Source organism: Periophthalmus magnuspinnatus, chromosome 5 (genome assembly GCF_009829125.3).
Source record: "Periophthalmus magnuspinnatus isolate fPerMag1 chromosome 5, fPerMag1.2.pri, whole genome shotgun sequence".
Lineage (NCBI taxonomy): Eukaryota > Metazoa > Chordata > Actinopteri > Gobiiformes > Gobiidae > Periophthalmus > Periophthalmus magnuspinnatus.
This window is the reverse complement of record NC_047130.1, coordinates 20,337,723-20,356,892: the sequence shown is the minus strand read 5'-3', so window position 1 is coordinate 20,356,892 and position 19,170 is coordinate 20,337,723. Positions and strand designations below refer to the sequence as shown.

General features: G+C 37.0%; 1 protein-coding gene across 1 annotated transcript in view; it reads right to left on the bottom strand.

Moving 5' to 3' along the window:
• The window catches only part of LOC117371191 (zinc finger protein 385A-like), a 54,246-nt gene extending 35,471 nt beyond the window's left edge, over positions 1 to 18,775 (bottom strand). Inside the window, exon 1 of the mRNA XM_055221990.1 lies at positions 18,710 to 18,775. Coding sequence (XP_055077965.1) covers positions 18,710 to 18,722 — 13 coding nt within the window. The 5' untranslated portion in view covers positions 18,723 to 18,775. The remainder of the gene's footprint in view (positions 1 to 18,709) is intronic.
• Between the last annotated feature and the right edge of the window lie 395 nt (positions 18,776 to 19,170).

Here is a 19,170-nt window from a genome sequence, read left to right as displayed (position 1 = left end):
GATGTCTACATATTTATGAGGGGGAAACTATAATTTCCATCTGCACCTTTGAGTAACATTAGAATAGTGATCTACATCACTGAATAATATGTGAGTATTAAAGGGACACTATGCAACTTCTCTGGTGGAGGGTCTGCCACTTGCTTGTCTGCACAAATGTTATTGTTTTGTTTATATGATGTTCCATAGTATGTCATTAAACTTAAGCAAGGCAAGTTTATTTGTATAGCACAATTTGTATAAAAAGTAATTCAAAGTGCTTTGCAGAATTTACCAGTCTCTATGGAGATGAGCTGGTTACGCTATTTGACCAAGTTACAGGTCAGATCTGGGGAGAGGTGACGCCACCTACAATAAAACGCATGTTTTTCAAGGCATTTTTGAGCAATAAAAACAACCATATTTTAATAAATGCAAGACAGATTAGTTTAATACTATATAGTAACATTGCAACCAATAGCATCTCCATGGTGACAAGCAGAGCCGACTCCCATTCAGAAAAGTTACATAGAGCACCTTTAAGATACAGTAAAACCAGTCCTAAAATTCCTCTTACATCTCTCCCCTTTTTTAATTAATTAATTAATTTATTTATTTTTGAAGATCTACAAACCTATTACATCTACACTAGCACCACTTCTCACTCCACACAGGAGCAGTGAAGGTCGAAACAGGTAAAGAAAAGCACAAAAATGTAATCCTTTGTCATACACTATAAGGTCTGTGTAAACAAAGCCTGCTATTATCCTGTTTGTGCCACCATTTGCACACCTGCTGCAACACAAGCCCAGACAGAGCACGCTCACCATCAGCCCGAGCCCCACAAAAGAGTCTGTGAATGTGGAGTCAATAAATGCATCAAGCAGCTGTGTATTATAATCAAGTGGACAATGTAACGACAAAGCCATATTGTAGGTCCATAATGAGGCGCTCAGTACAGCTCATTGGACTTCTATGGCTTTTGTGAGCACTGAGATTAAACATTACTGAGATACCTATTACTTTAAACACTAAACAAAACCTAAACATCACAGCAATTTTAACACTTTATAATAAATACATGTTAATTAGCTGCAATAAAACATGAAGAAAGACTTTATAATCTCACGCATTGTTACATGATTCAGGCTTAGTAACTACTATTAATACTACTAAGCCTAACTCATACTTAATAAACCATTTGTTGCTATACTGTACTTTATAAATACTTTAATTGTGTTGTTGAAAAGTGTTGCGCACTATTTTTAGTCTATTAGTGATATGCGCATAGTGTTAGGTAAGCTAATCGTTCATAAATATATATAAATTGTATATGGTTAATTTTCTAGTTGTTTTTGTTAATCCAACATGATCCTATAAATTCAAACTCCAAAAATAGTAGTGTTAAGTATTTAAAAAAAAGCCTATGTATAAAAATTTAAATTAAAATCTAAAATATGCTTTGGATCAACTCAAATGGAACAAAAGTAGTATTTTTTGTGTATATGTAAATAGGCAAGATTTAATCCAATATAGATCTGAATAATAAGTTTAGATTTAAAATGTACATAATAAACATAAAACGTAATAGCAATTATTCAAGTCAATGTTTATGCAGGAGCTTAAAAGTTCATTTATGCCAGATCTTGTTTTTCTACATTCAATTGACCATATCATAAAGGCTTACTGATACGACGTGATGACATAATGATTTGTAGGGTGTAATTCCTGGTTGTATTTTTGGCCTGAACTCCTCACCCAGTGCAGTGTGGTCTCCTGCTTTAGCTGAGGTTAGCCTGGGTGAAGGGGCAGGGAGGAGCAGTGCTGTGGTCGGCATAACTCCATGACTCAAAACAACTTAAACCTAAACAACAAAGACATTTTATACTTAGCCTCTGCCCTCTGGCCTTCTCTGGCATCCACCAAACCGCTAAAGAGATGTAAGGCCGTGAAACTCCCTGTAATTCTGTGTATAGGCAGGTCTATAGACGCTGATGTACGAGCGAGTGGTTGGCTGGACATGTCTTTTCAGGGCAGCATTGTTTAGGCTTTCCCGAATGGTATTTTAATTATAGTGTATTGCTTGTAATGTGTCTGGCCGCTGGACCCTAAATTAGTTTCTTTTAGTGTTAAGTTAATCATAGACAGAGGTGGAAGGAAACAAAGTAAAAGTAGTAAAGCACTGTACTTAAATACGTATTTTAGGTATCTACTTTACTTGAGTGAACACTTTTTTACTTTTAACTACAATCGAGAGCAGTTTTCTGTACTTTCTACACCACTACCTTTGTGAACAGGACTGAAAAGTAAAAGTGTTTTTTATTATTGAAAAGGCTGAGGGGTTTATTTTTAACACATAATTTGAGCAAACAAGAGAAAGCACATATCTGTATCAAAATCACTACATTTGGAGCCTTACAAGACCTCGAAATATGTGCTTTTTACTCTTTAAGTACAATTTTAAACAGGTACATTAATACTTTTACTTAAGTAGATTTTTTCATGCGATACTTTTACTTTTACTTGAGTTGTTGTTGTTTTTTTGTTTTTTTTTTGCTCTGGTATCTGTACTTTTACTCAAGAAACAATATTGAGTACTTCTTCCAACACATCATATCTGCTGCTACCATCATGCAGTTCACAAATAGGTCAATCCTATGTTCAGTTTAGCTTTTCAGTCTAAACTACAATAGAAAGAGAGATGTAAACAAATACATTTGTACTGCTGGACCATATAGTACCATGAAATGTACAATAACAATAATGTGCCAATGTAGATTAAGTTATTTCTACCCAAGCCAAAAAAGCTGTCAGTAAGTGCTATTACTTTATCAGTATATATCTGTATATCAATTTGAAAATACCAACATACTAATCAATACTAAAACTAGTACCTTGATACTTATGAACAATGATCAATAATGAAACAAGACTAAACTGGTCAAATGAAACTTTTCCTGAGTAGTTTTTAAATGTTTTGTCTTTATCAGGCCACAAAGTAAAATTATCATTATTTTGAATTGAAAATTGCATAAACCTATATTGTGTTATCATAATTTCATGGATATTAAGTCTTTGTTTGTAGGCGAGGACATTTACCATTTAAAAGATATAATAATTAGTTTTGAATCGTTAATTGCTATGACAACGGTACAACAGTGGCATCGTTTTTTCGAAGTATCACTGAAAATCATATCAAGCTTTTTTCTTAGTGCTGAAATCAAGTTATACAAGTATTATTACAACACTACAAGTACAACAATACATTTTACATATACAAGAAATTAATACAAATATCCTAAGCAAATATTCACTTGACATGTTAATTGCTAATTGCTATGGATAGACAGTAGTTTACTATGGGACTATCTTTGTATTTTGTGTTTTATCACTGTGTCAAAAATCAAACGAAGCTTTTCCTCAGTGTTGAACATGACAAGTACTGCAATATTTTATACAAGAAAACATGAAAAATCACTATCGCTCTAGTGTCGTCCGTCTGTCTCTGCTGTAATGTAAACATCTATTGGACCCGATGCTCCCGAGAGGAAACTCTGAGAATGTATTTATTGGGCTCCATGGATTTTTCCTGCTTCGCCGACAAAAGAAAAGGTGGATCATTTTGTCAAACACTGACACAAACCTCTGCTCCAAATGTCAATACTCCTCACCCTTCACTGCACCAGCATTTATAAAAGGTCAGGTTTGGATCTGGCAACACGGTCTCCTGGATTTGTAGGTTGGATTGACATCACATCACCAAGAGCCCATAGTTTAACCCTGAGCTGCAGGAAAGATCAGGACACTGTGGTGGAATGTGCTGTTTAAATGTCCAAATGGAGACGTCTCTGAGACTGTCCACATCGAACAAACTGAGAAGAGCAACGTCTTTAATATCAGCAAAAAACAACTATAAGTTTATCCACTTTTGTCACAATGGACAGATAGATGGATGAATAGATGGATGGATGGACAGACAGACGGATGGATGGAAGAACAGACAGACGGATGGATGTATAGACAGACAGACAGGTAAATAGACAGATAGATAGATAGGCGAATGGATGGAAGGAAAGACAGACAGATAGATGGATAGCTAGGTACATTGGTAGATAGATGGATGGATGGATGGATGGATGGATGGATGAATGGATGAATAGATAGGTCGGTAGATAGATGGATGGCTGAATTGATAGATAGATAGATAGATAGATAGATAGATAGATAGATAGATAGATAGATAGATAGATAGATAGATAGATAGATAGATAGATAGATAGATAGATAGATAGATAGATAGATAGATAGATAGATAGATAGATAGATAGATAGATAGATAGGCGAATGGATGGAAGAAAAGACAGACAGATAGATGGATAGCTAGGTACGTCGGTAGATAGATGGATGGATGGATGGATAGATAGGTCGGTAAGTAGATGGATGGATTGATGGATGGATGAATGGATGGATAGATAGGTTGGTCAGTAGATAGATGGATTGATGGATGAATGGATGGATAGGTTGGTCGGTAGATATATGGATGGATGGTTGGCTGAATTGATAGATGGATAGATAGATAGATAGATAGATAGATAGATAGATAGATAGATAGATAGATAGATCAATCGATCTAAAAACAAGCTTTCAAAGTATAATCTGGTGACATTACTTGTTTGTCCCTGTGGGCTCAGATGTTTATCATTAAACAAATAGTGTTATATTTGAAAAAATACATTTTGCCTTTACTTATGAACTTTATAACAACTATACTTCATTGTATGTAGTCATACATACATTTTAATTCCAAGTAAAGCCATAAGATCTCCATAGAAACAAGCCTCCACCTTTATATTCTATTCTATTATGACGACTTTATGAGGTACACCTGTCTGTGCAGAAATATCAGCTTTATTGAGTTCAGCTGTTTGAGGTTCTACACTGATGTCTGGAGACTTTACTATTCTCCAGTAGAATTCTTCCTGTACAAAGCCATATTGTTTTGTTAATTGTCTTTAAAGGAAGTAGATGCTTTTTTCAGTCTCTGCCCTGGTATTGATTGAGCTACATATCTCCAGTATCAAAGTATTGGTATTGGAACGAGAGAACCGTATCAGTGCATCTCTATGCGTCTTTTCCTTAGGGGTCACCTCAGCACATTGCCTTGTGCATTCATTTGCATATTACAGGGTTCAGATGACATCACTGTACAGAGACTAGAGAGCTCAGGACTGTGTCGTGTCCTGGTTTAGTCTTGGTTTAGTAATGGTTTAGTCTTGGTTTAGTTTTGGTTTAATCCTGGTATAATCCTGGTTTTGTCCTGGTTCAGTCCTAGTTTTTCTCTGTGAGGTCAGATGTTTATGATTCAACAAATAGTGTTATATCTGAAAAAATACATTCAGCTTTTACTTATGAACTTTACAACAACTATACTTCAATGTGTGTGGTCATTTTAAATATTGTAATCAACATTGGTAAGTATTCTCAATTAAATAAATACACAAATAAATCAAAATGGGCCATATCAGTCCATTCCTAAACATTATGTGGTTTATAACTGAAAAAGCATCTGACAAAAACTTCTAAATCAACACGCAACTGAATTTTAAAAAACGTCTTTCATTCAAAATATAAGTGAAATAACTTGACTCTGTCCTCTCTCCTCTCTCCTCTCTTCTCTCTCGCAGACTCTGACGTGAGCCCCATTTCTGCTGAGTGTGATTTTTCGAGTCAGATTAAAAGAAGAAGCCATCTATTTTTAAATAAATAACCACCGCAAACCTCCAGATCTGAAATATTTATCATAAAAATCCCATAAACCGCCATGGCCTGTGCTGCTGTACAAGTCTGCTTATCTTTCTCTCATTCTGGACAGCTAATTTGGCCTGCACGCCTGGACGTTTTTCAACATGATAACAAATAAATTAGAATCTGGCTGTGCGGTTTCTGAAAAAAATTAATTGCAATTTTTCTGATGGATGAAGTAATGAGATTAAAAAGGCAATATGCGAACTTGTTTTAAATCAAGATAGAATCCACAACAGCGTAGCGTTAACATTTGAGAGGAGGCACAAATATGAACTGCTAAACTAATACAAGAATCTCATGCATTTCAGAACATGTTTGGAGAGGATTAAACTACAGGGTGGGCAGGTTTTATACACAGAAAGACACTACCGAGCTATAGATAAAACCTCAATAGTTTATCTATGACACTCGTGGATCATGGTGTCGTCGTAAACGTAACCATAGCTGCAGATCACAAAAATGATTATGCAAGCTGCCAAATCCTACGTATCACAGATTGGGAAAATAAAATTAGAGAACGTAGTAAGTACAGAGAAACGGGTGTATGCCGGTGGTGGTTAAAACAAGAGTTGATTGGCAATATGGCGTCTTGACAATAAAGGATTAAAGCTTGCTCAAACATGCACACATCACAACAAATATGACTTTGGGTGAGTAAATGAGAAGGGGAAACAACTATAACACGGTTAAAAGATCTGAAAGGTCACACATACGCAGCACAGACTTGTCACATACAATTGTAAATACCTGTTACATCTACAAACCATATTATGTCTTGGTATGTCTAATCCCCACTTGTCATGACTGTGTATGAGTGGTCACTATGTTTGTCTGTCTTGCATTAAATAAAAAATAAAATAAAATAAAAGCTCTGAAACATTGATTTTGCGCAATAAGTCTGCTTTAAACTTGATCTGGAGACAGGTCAGAACTCTACGGTGTAATTTGATGTGTTGACCTGTTTTATGGTTAATATCTGTGTAATTACTGGTCTTACCCACATGTAAAACAAACTGGTACAAGGTCCAATGTGTTTTGTGTCAATATAAAGAAACAAAAGTGAAATTATTTTTTTCACAATAGCTTCAGAAAGTGCTGCTATTTCAACCCCAAAGATGTGAATGCTGTCAATTAGAACATGTAAGACAAAACATAAGTTTGGCAGGTTTGTGGAGCCAATCCCAAACAAATAATAATAAGGTTGAACATTTGTGGATATTTCTTTCTCAAAAATAGTACATCTCCCATAAAGTTACATAGGCTTACAGTAACTTTTATTAGGTACTTTTTTCACAATCGTTTTAAAAGTGGTGGCATTACTCAAATACCCTGTTTGTTATTAGCTGAAAAAGATGTCCTATGTAACTTTTCCACCACCTGCTTGTCTCCATGGAGATGTTATAGCGTTGCCTGAAATGTTCAGTAAATCTCCTGTAGAGTTATAAATGCACCTGCTCTCCATCTGAAATTATAAATCAAACTCTTGAACACAAATGCAACCTACTGTAACTTTTATTAAGGATTTTCTACCTACAACTATTTAATTGAAATTACGATTTACCATTCAAAAGATATAATATTTCGTTTTAAATTATGAATCACTATGTATCGGCCGTAATTTTTCATCATTCTGAAACCCAGGTTAAAGTACTTTTCTCACAATCATTTTAAAAATTGGGGGCATTACTCAAATACCCTGATTGTTACTAGCTGAAAAAGATGCCCTATGTAACTTTTCCACCACCTGCTTGTCTCCATGGAGATGTTATTGCGTTGCCTGGAAGGTTCAGTAAATCTCCTATAGAGTTATATAGTCCCCTGCTCTCCATCTGAAATCATAAAACCATTACGAGTATTTGATTGCAGTTTTGATTCCTTTTATGTAATTTGGATTATATAAGTCACTTTGAATCCAGAACATATGGCTAATAAACACCTCACTATTTCGGTGGTGTGTGAATCTTATTGAAACTAATAGGGCCAAGATCACATAACACTGCGTTTGGTAGTGTCCAGAGGGTGGATTAGTGGGAGATCAGGCTAACCATCACATCATAAGAAACGGCAGGCTAAGCTAAGACCGAACACACACCAAAAGAACAGGGTAAATATGTGCAGGGCCACCACAGCTAATCAAATGAATCAGGACGTCTCAAAGGTACACAGACTTATGTAGTGTCAGTAATAGACAGCAGATACAGATGTGTGTATAAAGGGGCACTGTGGAACATTTCTGGAGTCCGTCACTGCCCATATTAGTCTTTTTTTTTTTTTTTTATCTATGTTAAAATGTTGTGTTTTGTTTCATCCACATGTTTAACACACAAACCCTGCATATTTAAGTCTTTCTCTCAAATAGAAAACACTCTGTTCCACCTTGTGATGTCATGTGGTGATACAGGAAGTTCTCCACTGTGTTTTTAAGCTCCATACACCTTTACTGGAATCATGTGGATAATTTCAGCCGTAGAATATCCTAGCTCTACTGAATTAAAGGTCAAAGGTAGCTGCTAACTTGAAAACTACCGGTTCATGACATCACAAGGTGGAACACAGCATTTTGAGCTTTGGAGATGTAGACAGACTAATAATCCAGAGTTACTAGGACATGTGCAAATGAAACAAAACATAACTCCAGTTTTTTTTTTTTTTTGTTTGTTTTTTTGATGAGGTAACAACATAACAACTAGCATGGCTTAAAGCTCAAGAATGAACATTGCTCAATATGGAATCTTTAAATGTATCTATTTCCATGGAGACAAGCATTTTGAAGTAAGAATTCATGTTTTTTTAAGGTATTTTTATCAAGACAATCACCTGAAAATGGATTGAAAAGTGTAACATTGATCAATTTAATGACATACTGTGGAACATTCCAAGTAAAGCCATCGCCATAGAAACAAGCAAGTGGCAGACCCTCCACTATTATGACGACTTTATGAGGTACATCTGTCTGTGCAGAAATATTAGCTTTATTGGGTTCAGCTGTTTGAGGTTTTACACTGATGTCTGGAGACTTTACTATTCTCCAGTAGAATTCTTCTTGTACAAAGCCATATTGTTTTGTTAATTGTCTTTAAAGGAAGTAGATGCTTTTTTCAGTCTCTGCCCTGGTATTGATTGATTCCAATACCAAAGTATTGGTACTGGAACGAGAGAACCGTATCAGTGCATCTCTATGCGTCTTTTCCTTAGGGGTCACCTCAGCACATTGCCTTGTGCATTCATCTGCATATTACAGGGTTCAGATGACATCACTGTACAGAGACTAGAGAGCTCAGGATCGTGTTGTGTCATGAAAAAAACTATGGATATTTAAAGAAACATGGGTTTTCTTTCTCTGTTATTCTGACATTGTGTTTTGATCTGGTTCAGTCCTGGTTTTGTCCTGGTTTACTCCTCAACATGAGAATGGAGGAGATAGTCTGGTAGTCTAGTTCATTCTTTACTCCTGGTTCAATCCTGGTTTATTCCTGGTTTATTCCTGTTTCAGTCCTGGTTCAGTTCTGGTTCAGTCCTTGTTTAGTCTTGGTTTAGTCCTGGTTCAGTCCTAGTTTAGTCCTTTATTTTAAACGTGGCATGAACTTGCCTGTAGGTTTTTTTTAGAAACTGATTATCTCAGAATTTGCACCCACAACCACCAGCCGTCTCCTGGGTTTACAAATAATAGACCCCAAATAAGAAAATACCCACAGAGCTGCAGATGTAAGAGCATGAAAGGACAGACCGGACTGACGTCACAGAGGGGGAACTCTTTATTAGGTTTAAGGTCTAACTAAGGGGCCACTGAGAAAGTATTTTTAGACCTAATCCATTATTTACTATGAGAATAAATCTTACATTTACAACCAGTGTTAACTTTTAAACATCACCATTAATATTTTAGCCGTGAATGACAAGCTCACGTCAAACCGTTATGTATAAATTATGTTTCTGCAGTTTTATTGGCAGGCTACTCATTGCAACGCTTTTAATAACTATGAACAAAGACTTAACTCATAATGAACAAACAGTATTATATTGTGTTGTATTTAAGGTCAAAATACATCTGCTGCATGCTCTTTGCAGCTAATTAAAAAACATTTTATTGTCCAGTAATCAGGAAGTGCACATTAGCATGCTAGTTATTTCCAACTTTACAAGTGTAGAATGCATGTTCATGTGTTTTATTGGTGTTTTATTGTTTTATTGTGTCATGTCTTCTCTTTGCTTTTGTTTTTTGTTGTCTTTATATGTGAAACACTTTGGGCAGCTGAAGTCATATTTAAATGTGCTGTATAAATAAAATTTAACTGAATCATGTAGAGCGCCTTGAATACTTTAACGCCTGACCCTAACCCCATAATTTAGTAGTTACTGAATCATTATATTTGTTAATTATGAATTAAGTATTTGTTCATGCTTTATTAAGGCTAAATAATATGTAATTAATATAAAGTGACTCCAGCTTTCAACTAAATAGAAAAACAAAATGGACGACTGAGCTCAGTTTTGATAATAAACTATTGGTACATGTAATTAAATATTCATTTGTATGTAATTGGTCATTTGTTTAGACAAAAGCTTGTGGTAAAGCTGCACTACATGTATTATTATTTTATCAGTATATCTGCATATATGTTAGCTTAAAAAACTACCGGTTCATGACATCACAAGGTGGAACAGAGCATTTTGAGCTTTGGAGATGTAGACAGACTAATAATAAAGGATTACTCAAACATGTGTGAATGAACTCCAACTCCAGGTATGTTTTTGATGTGGTAATAGTATTATAACATGGCCTAAAGCTCACAAGAGTCAGTTTTATGTAATATAAGACCTTTACTATGATTATAATGTTCAAAATCAACTAATCAATTAATAACTTGCAAGATACATCATCTGCTCTGTTTTTAAAATTAACAATATCTTAAAGCTGCAACTACGTAACTTTTCTGTTGGTGGATCGGGCACCTTCTAGCTTCCATGCAGATGCTTTTACGATGCCTGGAATGTTCCGCAGTACTTATCTATCTCCATGTTAACAAGCAAATGACGCCAACAGGCCAAGTTACAAGTCAGATCTGCGGAGAGGCGACTCTGTGCACAGTAGAACGTGCAATTTTCAAGGTATTTCTAAGCAATAAAAACACATATAACTGATTCGATGCAAGATAAGTTTTCTGTAAAATAACATCTCCATGGAGACAAACGGATAGCAGACCTTCTCTGTGAAAAGTTGCATAGTGCACCTTTAGAAACAGCTATAAAATGAAGTTTGTGATCAAATCTTACCTAGAATCATGTTGAGAATTCGTCCCACTCCTCTGTGTCCTGCTTCTTTTAAGACCTGCTTTAAACAGAACCAGCCGCTATAGTCAAAACCTTAACCTCTTTTACAAAACTGTCCAAATCCCATTCACACTCATGCCGTTCCTGCAGTATTCCTTGTTTTAAATTCCCTCCTCTTCGTCTTAACGTGTCTCCAAATCCCACACAGTTGTTGCAGTAGCAGCCCCTTCACTCACTGTATACGCACTGGACACTCAATCTGGTGCGAGGCTAATTTATCCCCAGTTATGTTCACATTCGAGGAAGCACCAGAGACTACAGCCAGGAGACCTCTTCACAAGCAGCACACCCCCTCCTCTCTCTCTCTTTCTCTCTCTTCTCGCTCTTCCCTCCCTCTCCCTTTTCTCTCCTCCCTCTCTCACAGCTGTTCTCTCTCTCTCTCTCTCTCTCTCTCTCCTCTATCCCTCACGTCTCTCCCCCGTCTCTCCTCTCCTCCTTCTCTTTCTCCTCCCTCCCTCTCTCTCATGTATTTTGGGGTTGGGTATAACCTAAAGGCACCTTGCATTTCTGCGTTCTGATTGGTGGAGGAGTTGGCCAATGAGTGCTCACCTCTGGATTTACTGATGATTATAATGCTTCTGTCAGTGTGGCCCCACTTCTCTCTCCTTCACGGGTTTGTATTGACTAAACCCTATTGTTCTTTTGTGCCAATGCAACAAACGCCAGCACTTCAGTTCCATGAGATATTTTGGCTTAAACTGGCAAAACAAATATATACAGATAACACGATACATTGGAAAAGAACATTGAAACACTAAGATATCCTGCGTAGCTAGTATTAAATGCCAAATGCAAATCTACCCAAGATGTGTGTGCTATAAAATGGCAGGAATACAGATACTGGAGCAAAAAAAAATAAAAAAAATACTCAAGTAAAAGTATCACATGAAAAAATCTACTTAAGTAAAAGTATTGAAGTACCTGTTTAAACATGTAAGTATTTCATGCAGACTTTGAGGTCTTAAGGTGTCAAATGTAGTGATTTTGATGATTTGTTTCAATTTTATTTTAAATTTTTTCTAGCTGTTTTATTTGTATATTCGTGTTCGCTCAAACTATAAACATGTTAAAAAATAAACCCCTCAGGTCTCAGACAATAATGAAACATACTTTTTCTTTTCAGTCCAGTACAAAAATGTAGTGGAGTAGAAAGTACAGATACTGCTCTCAAATTTAGTAAATTAAAAGTAAAACATATTCACTTTAAAATCTACTCGAGTTAAGTACACATACCTAAAATGTGATGAACGGTTCATGATTAATATTGGTGCATGATTTGAATGAATGAACATTTAGTCCTATTCAAACTATAACAAAACTACAACAAAACTACAACAAAACTGGCTCAGCTGTGAGGAGAGGGAAAACATTAGAGAAGTTACCATTATTAAAAAAGAAAATGGCCATTTATTGACTTCAATAGTGCAGTACTAATACTAATATTTATTTTAAAAAACATTACTTGCACAGCAACTCTTGAAAGGACAACTGTGAGCAGATTTAAGTTTGTGCTATTCCAGACAAACTCCAGGGAAACATGAACAAAGTGAGTCTGACAGGAGCAGAGAGGCAGAGGAGAGGAGGAAAGAGGAGGGGAGAGGAGGAGAGGGGAAGAGGAGAGGAGGAGAGGGGAGGGGAGAGGAGAGGGGAAGAGAGAAGACAAGAGTGGAGAGGGGAGAAGAGGAGAGAGGCAGAGGGGAAGAGAGGAGAGAGGAGGAGGAGAGAAGAGGGGAGGAGAGGAGCAAGGAGGAGAGGAGAGGAGAGGAGAGGGGAGGAGAGAGGAGAGGACAGGAGAGGGGAGAAGAGGGGAGGAGAAGAGAGAGGAGGAGAGGAGAAGGGAGGAACGGGGATGAGAGGAGAGGGGAGGAGAGGGGAGAGGCACAGAGGCAGAGGAGAGGGGAGGAGAGGGGCAGAGAAGCAGAGCAGAAGAGAGGAGGGGAGTGGAAAGGGAAGGAAACGGGAGGAGAGCGGAGAGGAGAGGAGCAGAGAGGAGAGAAGAGAAGAGAGAGGAGGGGAGATTGGAGGAAAGAGGAGTGGAGAGGGAAGCAGAGAGGGGCAATGAAGCAGTACAGAGAAGAGGGGATAGGGGAACAGAGGGTAGCAAAGGAGGGGAGAGGAGAGGGGAGCAGAGTGGAGAGGACAGGGGAGGGGAGCAGAGGAGGGGAAGATGGGGAGGAGAAGGGAGGGGAGAAGAATGGAGGAGAGAGGAGCAGAGTAGAGAGGAGAGGGGAGGAGGGATACGGTCCAACTGAGAATAAAACTGAAAAGAGCAAAAGTGAAAGATGGACAGGTTAACTGTGAACTAAACCTGCAGTAAATATTTCATGATGTGTGAATCGTGTAATAAGAATTTAGAAAAGTCACAGAATTTATAATACAAGAGAAAGTTTGAGAGTTCCACTTACTATTCATAATGAGGGCTGATGTGGATGTGCCTGGACTTTTATTTCTTCTAGTTCAGGAAAAAAACAACTTTTACTCCACAGAGTGTTGTAAAAGCAGCTGTCTGTGATGTAAATATGACTGAAGAGTTTAAAGCAATGTATTCACCAGCGACAGCAGCCTGGGGCGAGCTCCGTTGATCAAGTGTTTGTCCATCGATCCGAAGGTTGGCAGTTCCAGTCCCGCTTTCTACATAAACATGATTAGCAGAGCAGGTACAGCAGTGTGAGTATTAGCCATACCAATTGCAAACACATGAAACCTCACCAATACATTTCCATTTTAATCCGTCCTCGTCTCAGATTTAAACTTTAAGATGCAGAATTTTACGACATCACATAATCACAACATATGTGTCTATTCTGGGAAGGTCAAGAATGTAAACAGATGTCAAACTCCAATGGGAAACACTCGTTAACACTTCAATCTATATTTACAACATCAACAACAGACTTTTAACAATGCACAATGAGTCTCCATGGAGATGTTATTGTTTTGCCTGGAATGTTCCTCAGTATGGCATTAAACTGTCTCTATCTATCTGTCTATCTCTGTGGGCACAAGCAAGTAACAACATCAAGCCAAGTCACAGGTTGTATCTGTGCAACGGCAAGCCCAGCATTTGCAGTAAGAATGCATTTTTTTCAAGGTATTTTTGAGCATTTTGAACATCTAAATGCCACATACTGTATGTTTAATGCTATAGTGTGGAACATTCCAGGCAAAGCAGTAACATTTCCATGGAGTAAAGCAAGTGGCAGAACCCCACCAGAAAAGTTACAAAGTGAGAATTCAAAGGCCGTGTACCCATTTTCTTCCAAATATTTGTGCAAAATTTGGCTTCTTTGGTCTGAGAATCAAGAAGTGCACTCATCATTAGGATGCTCAGAATTCGTTTGAAAAGTGACTTTGGACCACTACAAACAATTTAACAGGAAGATGTCAGTTTTTCACATTTTTAAGAGTAAAATTGTAGCTCCGTTCCTTTAAAATACTCAGTCATTAAAAATGCATAGGGGAAAATAGTCTTAAATCGGTTCCCAGACAGACAGCCTGAAACATTTAAATTACAATGTCAATGTCATCCTCATATAGTTCTTGTCTGCTCCTGTTTGTGCTTTTTCCCATGTGTTCTTAAGCCGTGTACATTCAGGTGTATACAGGTGTAGGGTTTCCTCATTAGTAGACCTGGCTGAATAATACATTGGGGTGTATTGTTGAGAAAAATAGCCCAGGTGCTAATGTGTCTGTCTGCTTTGGAGGAGCACGACTTTAATAGATGTCGCTCTGGGAAACTGAAACAGGACCAGGGGCGTCAGGTGACACCCATCCCACATATGTGCTGCGTGAGCTGGGAGGGGGGTGTCCTGGGACAGGTAACGAGGAGAGTGAGGACATGTGGACAGGGCTGATACGTACACACACAAAAAACATGTTACATACACCCACTGTTTACTATAGTACAGGACCCACCTAAGATGACAAAAGTGGAAATTTGTATTTATATTGTTATTGGACATATAGAATATATAGACTTAAAAAAATAGAAAAAAAAGTAAAACTGAAAACTATACAAGAAAGATATGTATGTGTCTATATAAATGGATTTGATGTTTACTACAGTTTTTTTAATCTGTATTTTTTTTTTTTTTTTTTTTTTTTTTTTATTGCACTGTCCAAATGTCTCTTATCGTCCCAGGTTTCTGCTTTAACTTTGTCACAAATTGTCACTGGCAGTATTCATGCATGTTTTCACTGTATTTCTGAGAATTAAAAACACCTTTTATTGAATAAATGCCAGATACTGTATGTGTAATGCCATGGTGTGGAACATCCCAGGCAACGCAATAACCTCTCCATGTAGTAAAACGACCAGAAAAGTTACATAGTGCGTTTTTAAAGGTACATAGTTACATAGTGCGTTGTTTTTTTTCCCAAGTACTTGTGCAAAATTTGTCTGTTTTTGTCCAAGAATCAGGAAGTGCTCAGTTAGCATGTTAATTGTTGTGAGCATTACAGTGATGACAAAACTCAGCTCTAGCTTCAGAAAGTTTTGAAAAGTATAAATTAAAAAACAATGAATGTGGTGAGTGTGTGTGTGTGTGTGTGTGTGTGTGTGTGTGTGTGTATGCGTGGGTGCGTGCGGGGGTGTGGGTGTGTGTGTGTGTGTGTGTGTGTGTATGCGGGGGTGCGGGTGTGTGTGTGGGTGTGTGTGTGTGTGTGTGTATGAGTGAGTGGTTAGAGGCAAAAAGTTAACCAAGTAAAAGTACCACATGAAAAAATCTACTTAAGTGAGTATGTACCCGTTAAAAAAATGTACTTAAAGAGTAAAAAGTAAAAGTATTTCATACAAGTGTTATTAATTTGTTAAAGTGTTAAATGTAGTGATATTGATTAAGAATTTCTTCATTTTTCACCTGACTATGTTTCCACAAACATGATAAAAATAATCCCTCAAATCATGTGAAAAGTACTTTTTACTTTTCAGTCCAGTTGAATTCTATTAAAGTACAGTACTTTACTACTCGTACTTCGTTACATTCCACCACTGACAGTGACTAGAGTGTAGTACTTAGAAAGACTTGAGTGTAAGGCTGATGCCTGACACTCGAGTTTTTCTAAGTACTAGTCTTTCTATTACTTATTATTACTGAGACTATTCAGAAAAGGTCCAGTGTTATCCTATTTGTGATTTTGTTCAATCGTTGTGTACTGATACTATATATGTATATTATTGTCTATGTATTCACAAAAAAACCTAATACTGATTCCGCTCCTTTCCCTATCTGAGAGAGAGTCTGAACACAGCCTGAACTGAGCCAATGATCTCTTTCTCCTGTCTGATAATCCATACTGTACAGAACTAACAGCTTGTATCTTTCTCGCGCAATAAATCTCTCCACACGAGGCAACTGTGTCCCTGGGGTTAAAATAAGTTCCTTGCACAGTGATCCTGATCCACTCTGCGTGCTAAAAATACCCTCCACTCTCCCTCTAAAAACACTCATAAATACTTGGGTAATGTCGTTACATATTGGGTTAGAAAAACACTGTAAACTTTTATGGACAAACTTGGCATTTATGGGTAAAAGTAGATCCTAAAGAGAGAGAGTGGAGAGAGGTGGGAAAGGGAAGTCAGCTAATTGTGAACGGGTTTAGAGATTTGAAGACTTGTTTTATATATGACAAAATATATCAAATATGTTTGTAATCTTAGGAAAATGCCAAAGAATTAATATTGAAACCCAAATGATAGGCAAATTCTTTCCTTACAAACATTAAAAAAATTATGGTAAATTACATTCACATTCACACTCCAGTGCACGCAGACAATAGGGGCGACATGGGTTAACAACAGCATTTATCAGTGGGCGCTAGAATCGCACTGCCAACCTGTGGGTCCGTGGATCTATTAATGTACCATGTTTATGTCATTGGTAAATCCATTATAAATCTATTACAAATGTCATTCCAGATTTATTTAAATATTTTGTTCAAATACAAGAGCTGGCTGATATTCCCTTGTATTCACAGATCATAGTTATTTTTTTGAATTCTCAATATTAAACAGGAATACAAACATATATTTATTAAAAACTACAATACAGACATCTTAAAATACTACTTTTAAACCCCAGAAATAGTCAAAAAAGTTTGAACTCTGCTCCAAACCAAATGCTTTTACTAACAGAGAACTGACTGTAGACATCTTGAAAAATACCCAAGCTGATCACTGACAATTAGAAGTGACATACTGTGGAACATTCCAGGCAAAGCAATACGATCTCCATGGAGATGAGCCAGTAGCAGACCCCCTACCAGAAAGGTTACATGGTTCAGCTTTAAAAGATTCTTTGTAAGTCATTCCTCAAAGTGAAAAGCTAAGCTCCAAGCTACTTTTCATTTAACCTAATTCGCGTAGACAGCTTCCTCCATGGCTCGCACTGTAATCCCTCTTGCCTCTCTTTCATCTTCCCCTTGTTACTCTCTTTGACTAATATATGGAAAAGGTCAAAGGTCAGGGCAGATCGAACCGTCTGCTAGCAAGCGCTGACGTTAGCCTGAGAGTCCCCCCATAAGGTCCATCAAAGACAGAGTACTTCAAAGCTGCTGTCACAGTCTCTCTACTCTAACGCACAATATCGCAGTAATGAGGAAACACTGACCAGGCTTATACTCACTGCAACTGGACCTGATCAAAGACGAGAAGTTTCAGTGAGGTGTGAAAAATGTGGTTAAAACTCTATCATGTTACTTTTTGACTATAAAAGAGACTAAAAGATGTTGTTATTTTTTTATTTTTTGTAATTTTGGATGTTTTTATTGCACTGAAAAGCGTAAGTCCTTACAGTGACAGGGCTTGCATCTCCACAAACCTGACCCTTATTGAGCCTGGAGGAGGGCTTTAACTGCTTGTCTCCATGGAAATGTTGTTCCTTTGGTTATAATATTATATTGTTATATTATATTATATGCATCCATGGAGAATAGTTGGAAGTATAGTTCAAACTTTCTACTTAATCATGCAGGTGACGTACCACTTCCAGAAAGTTAGTGTTGCTTTAAATTGGGTACTTTGCAAGAAAATTGTAATAGTACTCTTACCAGTAGTAGTAGCAGCAGTACTATTTTACTATTGAAATTGTAGTAATTTGAGTATGTGTGATAGTTGCTGAAGTAGTTGGAGAGGAGGAAAAGTTGTTGTACTATACAGTAGTTTTTGCAGAAATCACAATCAATCACTAATCCTAGTAGTAGTAATATTAATAGTAGTAGTAGTAGCAACTGTAGTAGCAGTAGTCAAAGTAAATAACAAAATTTGAAAAGCATAAAAATTGTTTTGAATTTAGACTCCATCTCTTAATGATTGCAAGACAGGACCAGTGCCTTGGTGGAGGTCTGTTGTATGCTTTCCAACCCCATGTTCTTAGATGTTTTTGTTTTTTTAAGGGCATGGATGTTGTTGTCATTAGCTTCTGCCAATTCCCCATATAAAATCCACGCAGATAAGTACACTGATTAAACAGAGACACAGAGTGAACTATCAGACATCCATACTACTACATCTACATACTTTCTGTTAACATTTTAAATAAAAAAAAAAAAACAGTTCAAAACATATTCCCAGTATGGTATAACATATTTGACTCACCCGAGCTCCACATTGGCCTCTGCAGTTCTTCAAATCTTGTCCAGGAGTCAGTGAGGAACAGTTGGCGTTCCTTAGACTGGCATTTCCAAAGCTTTTGTCACAACATTGAGGTGCAGTCAAGTAGAAAAAGTACTCAAAAATGTACTTTTCAAAAATACTATCACACAAGAAGAAGTAAAAAGTAGTGTGAAAAATATTTATATATAGCTTTTGTGTTAGAAAGAGCCTAAAAAAGCAAAACTGGCAACTTAAATGACTCAAGAGGCTTATGGCTTATGGTTTATTTTACTTTATTTTCTCTATATAAATGCCACTACAACTACCACATGACGTACTATTCATTACTATTTTCATACTTATATTTTACCTATACACGCTAGTATAACTCCTCTACCACCTGCCAGACTTTAAACACTTTCCTAGAACTGTTGCAGTCATGGTTACAGGAAGTCGCTAAGGTC